We start from the raw sequence: 5087 nt of genomic DNA, 5'->3' as shown, positions 1-5087 counted from the left end.
GGATTGAGGAGGCGGAGACGGTGGGGTGCTTGGACACCGCAGAAAATGTGTCGCTGAAGGAGAATGGACGTCGCAAGCCAGAGGCGGCAACGACACGCACGCGGGTACACAAGGAGGACTCCGAAGTGAAGCCCAGGCAACAGCAGCGGTCGGGGACAAGCAGGACAACCACTACGCATGCGCGCGACAGGGACGGCGGCAGCGTTAATCTGAGCGTGTAGACACTGCAAGTGGAAGGCTGGCACCACGTGTCGTCACGGAGCCTGCAGCTGACACTACTTCAATGGGAGTGAAGTGATACCTTTATGGGCGGCTGGGCCCACGTTTTCCTTTCTTGCTGGCGGGTTTTCGCCCTTGGTCAGCTTCACATAACATGCACGGACACATGGCATGCCTGCAGCTGAACTAAGAGACGCGTTGACTTTGTGTGGCCCTTGTTGCTTGTATCATTATATTCACCGCGTCATACTGTATTGTCCTTTTTTTTTTATGTGCGTGTGCGTGTGTGTTTAGTGCAGCGGCAAAATTGGGAACAAAATACGCGGAAAAGGGAGAGGCACGGTGGGGAGGGCAAGCAAACAGGCATCAATAAGGGGAGGTAGAGCCCTCTTGGATTTTTGTTTTTGTTTTTCAGGTTTACTGTGTGGTCTTTGCTGAGGCTCCATGGGCGTTTTGGGGCTGCGCAAGTTTATTGACGCCTCCTCCTGCACAAGATTTCTCCCCGAGACTGCACAAGATGCGGAGGCGCCCTCCTCTGCCCATAGCGGTGAAGCAACGCACACGGCGGTGGCGGCGGCGGCGGGTGACCACCCGGCACTTTCCTCAAGCCCCACGGTGACGCCACACGTGGATCACGTCCTCGTGGATTTGAACTGCATCATCCACGCCTGCTTCGGCCGTGGGGCGTCCACAGCGACGAAGCGGGAGGTGGTGCAGGCCGTGCTGGAGCAGCTGCGTGTCCTGCTGACGCTGGTGGTGGTGCCGCGATTGTCCTTGACGATATGTGTCGATGGCCCTGCACCGTATGCGAAACTACAGACGCAGCGGCTGCGCAGGCGGCGACTGGCCCTACTCGATACGAGTGGGGCGCAGCAGTTGACCCCGCTCGCTGTGACGCCGGGCTCTTTGTTTCTTGTGGAGTTGGAGAACGCCCTGGCAGCGCAGTTCAAGCTGCGAGGGGGACGCGGATTTTTGCCCCACTTCGTTCCTGTATTTCTGCACGGCTCCACAGCGGCGGGCGAGGGTGAGGCAAAGATTGCGCGGGCGCTGGCCCACTTGGCCACCACTGCTCTTCCGCGGGGCGAGCAGTACGACCCGAACCACACGGTTGTTGTGGTTGGCAACGACATCGATCTCACCCTGACTTGCCTGGGGGCGACGCAGTACCACAACCTCTTCGTGGTGGGGCCGTCCTCGATGCAGCTGATCAGCGTCGCCGAGATGCTGTACCGGTGGCTGCGTAGCGGGACACAAGGGACCGGGGAGTTTCGGCTAACTGTGCAGGAACTCGCCTCTGTGCGGGTGGACTTTGTGTTTCTCTTCCTCCTCAACGGTGGCGACCACTACGCCGGGGTGGGAGATGTGGCGCACATTTTGTGGAAGCGCTACCGCACAGTGCGTGCGGCCTCGATGCGGCGTTGCCTGGTGGCCCCTGATCTGACGTCCATCGACTTGGAGTTCCTCTCGGACATTCTGCAGGCCTCCGACTACAGCGGGGGTTCCGACACGGAGGTGGGCGTGGAGCTGCTCCACTCCACGCTGTGGTCGCTTTACACCACCGTCACCGGCGTGTGCCCGGACTACCAGTACGTGCCGACGTCCACCTCGCCCCACCTCAACCACCTGCGTGAGGCGGTGGTGCACTGCCTGAAGCACCGCCGCGGCATTCGCATTCAGCCCCAGCGTGGCTCCAATGCACCGCTGACGCCCTTGGAGACGTTTGTCGCACTGATGCCCACAGAGGCGGGTCTTCCGTCCGGCGTGGCACAGGCGCTTCGCTCCTCACGCAGGTACGACTCTGTAGCCCAGCAGCTGCTCACGAGTAATGATCCAGCGGTGGTGGCGGCGGCAGCCAAGCAGGCCGTCGCGGCTGCATGCGAGTACCTGACGGTCAGTGAACAATGCCTGCGGGATTTTACGTTACCTGTGCAGCTGAACGTCCCGCAGCCCCCACGGCGTCTTTCGCGCCACAAGCAGCATCGCATGCTTGCAACACAAGGAAGGATTGAGCGAGAGGAGCCGATTCCTTTTGTGGAACAAGTCACACTGCCGGAGACATTCTGCTACGTGGATGCCACGTACCCACCGTACGTGAAGGAACTGCTCTTTTTCTCACCATTTGACGGAGGAGCGGCGATGCAGTCGCCCGGCAATCACAACGTCACCGTCGCGGTGCAGCCCTTTGCACCCAACGCCGTCCGTGGGCCACGAGGGCGCCTGAGAGGCAGGCGTGGGGGCAGCGAGGCTGCAGTGCGGCGCATTCCTGTGCACATGCAGCCAAGCGAGGAGGTCTCTGCGATGCGGCAGATGCAGATGACGCTTGAACAGACGTCGTCCTTGCGAATGCCGGAGGGGGGTGACAAGAAGACACTGCGGCGACTTAAAAAGCGACTCAACGCTCAGCGGCATCTCGTTGAGAAGCAGCTGCGCAGCGAGGAGAGCGGCACTGAGGCGAAGCGGCACATGTTTCGCCAGGGTGACAAAGCCTTTCTTGCAGAGCTGCGGCAGTTCTTGGGTGAGGATGACGGCAGCGTGAGGCAGCTTCTCCAAGACGACGGGAACGGGGCTGAAAGAAACAACGCACAGCAGGGGAATGCAAAGAAGAGAAAAGCGAAAACTTCGGGTTCAGCAGCCAAGGCGGCACCGCGTGGACGCAAACGTGGCAGGGAGACGATGGACACATCGTCCGTGAAACCTGCAAGTGAAGGGGGAGGCCGGCGGGATTCCCCCAACGGAGAATCGAGAGATGCAAAGAGACAGCAACGGGAAGGAAACTGTACGGTGTCTCATAATCACACGACTCTTGCTGCCGCTGGCATGCGCGAGAGGACTCCCCGCGGTGCCGTCGGTAATCGCCCAGCGAACCCGCTGCCGCAGCCACCGAGGCCTAAAAGGCAGGCGACTAGGAGGAAGAAGAAGGCAGCGGCAAAATTTGACTAAGTGTTAATTGCACGCACATACTGCGTGCTGTGGCGATTATTTCCTTCCTTCTCTCCCTCTTGTTGGCTCTGCGTTTCTGAGTGAAGGTGGAGCACCGCGGGCATCATCCCCGTGCATAGCGGGCTCTCACTGCCTCCTGCTGCTGCATCTATTTCTTTTTCCTCCTATTTTTTGTTGTTGCTCTTCTTGCTTCGGATCCCCGCTTAGTGACGGGGGTGTGGAGCTGGAGAGCTGGCGGTGTCGTGGATTAGGCACACTTCAATATAAATACGTATATATTTACGGCGAGATTGGTGCGTGGGGTGTGCGCTTTTCACGTCATCCTTTCAACTATTACCAGCGTGAGAGTAATACGTAGAGATATGCCTGCAGGGATGCTCCGCGGGCGTGGTGGCTGTAGGAACCCCGGCCTCAGGCAGTCGCGGGGACGCACAGACGCTCCTCATGCATCACGTAGAAGGGAAGGAGGGACAACAAACACGGAAACAATAGAAGCGTCGAGATTGATATCAACATCTGACACACCGCTGCCGTGTTGGCATAACTCGCGGCCGACAAGCACGTTGCTATCTTCAGTGGGCCTTACTGCTACTGGCAAGAGTGGAGATATGGCACCTTTTTGCGACTCAGGTATTTCCCAAACGAGTAGTAATTTAGCTTACAAGGGGCTGTTTCAAAGTCCGCTCCCGTTACTGGGGAATAGCAGCGGGGCTGACGTTTCTCCACTGCGCTACCGTACCGACCTTGACAAGCACGTGATTCACTTTGCCTTTCAACGTTTTCCGCACAGCATCGAGATTGTGGAGGACGAGGAGGTAATGTCGAATGACTGGCACTTCTTCTGGATGACGGTGGGGCGCGTGCGCACCATCTTCGCCACGGCGGAGTACCGCCTGTCGGAGTCGCAGATCATCAACCACTTCCCGAACCACTACGAACTGACGCGGAAGGACCTTATGTACAAAAACATCAAGAAATACATCCGCGATGTCAACAACGCCCACCCGGTGGTGCAGTGCACACCACCCTCCTGGACGCCGCACGAACAGACTGAGAGGTTACCTAATTTGCTGCGCTTTGCGGATTGCGTGCCGGTAACGTACAACATCCCGAACGACCTGCATATGCTGAAGGAGGAGTTTAAACGGCAGCCCGGCAGCACATGGATTGTGAAGCCTACTTCGCTCTCGCAGGGTCGTGGAATATTTCTCATCAACCGCATTGTGCAGCTAAAAAAATGGCTTAAGGAGCGGAAGGAAATGGACGAGGTGGAGGGGCTTCCACCGACGGCGTACGTCATTTCCAAGTACGTAGCAAATCCACTTTTGATTGGTGGAAGGAAATTTGACTTGCGCCTTTACGTGCTCGTGACCTCCTTTAAGCCACTGGTGGCCTACCTGCACGAGCAGGGCTTTGCCCGCTTTTGTGCCACGCCCTACGCCGCCAATGCCCTTAACGACGACAACCTTTGCTCACACCTTACCAACGTGGCGTTGCAAAAGGGCGAGGAGACGTACAACGAGATGCATGGCGGGAAGTGGTCGTTGGCGAACTTGTGCCTTTTTGTGCAGGGGCGTTACGGGGCGGTGTGCGCGGATGGGTTGATGCGGAGCATTGAGTTTACCATCTACCACAGCCTCAAGGCGATGGAGAACGTGATGTTTAACGACCGGCACTGCTTTGAGCTCTACGGCTACGACATCCTCATCGACGACTGCCTGCGACCCCACCTGATCGAGGTGAACTCGTCCCCGTCGCTCTCAACCACGACGCTGTCGGACCGGCTGCTGAAGGAGGAGGTGCTGGCGGATGTGTTGAGCATCATCTTCCCGCCGTTCTTCCCAAGCTCGCGGGCGATGCCGTACTGGGAGTACCGTTTGCGGACAGATTTGACGACGGCGGTACCGACGGGATTTCGACTGTTGCAT

The 5087-nt window shown here is 58.3% G+C and overlaps 2 protein-coding genes across 2 annotated transcripts; both read left to right on the top strand.

Annotated features, from left to right (window-relative positions):
* Nucleotides 1-663: 663 nt before the first annotated feature.
* Nucleotides 664-3159, top strand: TraAM80_06647 (uncharacterized protein; the record flags this gene model as incomplete). Its single annotated transcript, XM_029383481.1, has 1 exon — nucleotides 664-3159. The coding sequence occupies one exon, from the start codon at nucleotides 664-666 to the stop codon at nucleotides 3157-3159; it is 2496 nt and encodes an 831-aa protein (XP_029236647.1).
* Nucleotides 3160-3767: 608 nt separating this feature from the next.
* On the top strand, nucleotides 3768-5087 carry TraAM80_06646 (putative tubulin tyrosine ligase; the record flags this gene model as incomplete). The annotated part of the gene is made up of 1 exon (XM_029383480.1): nucleotides 3768-5087. A coding segment is annotated over one exon (1320 nt), but the record flags the coding sequence as incomplete, so codon positions are not given.

This window comes from Trypanosoma rangeli, assembly GCF_003719475.1.
Source record: "Trypanosoma rangeli strain AM80 chromosome Unknown Tra_15.4_contig_00250, whole genome shotgun sequence".
Lineage (NCBI taxonomy): Eukaryota > Euglenozoa > Kinetoplastea > Trypanosomatida > Trypanosomatidae > Trypanosoma > Trypanosoma rangeli.
This window is presented reverse-complemented; position numbering and strand designations above follow the sequence as displayed.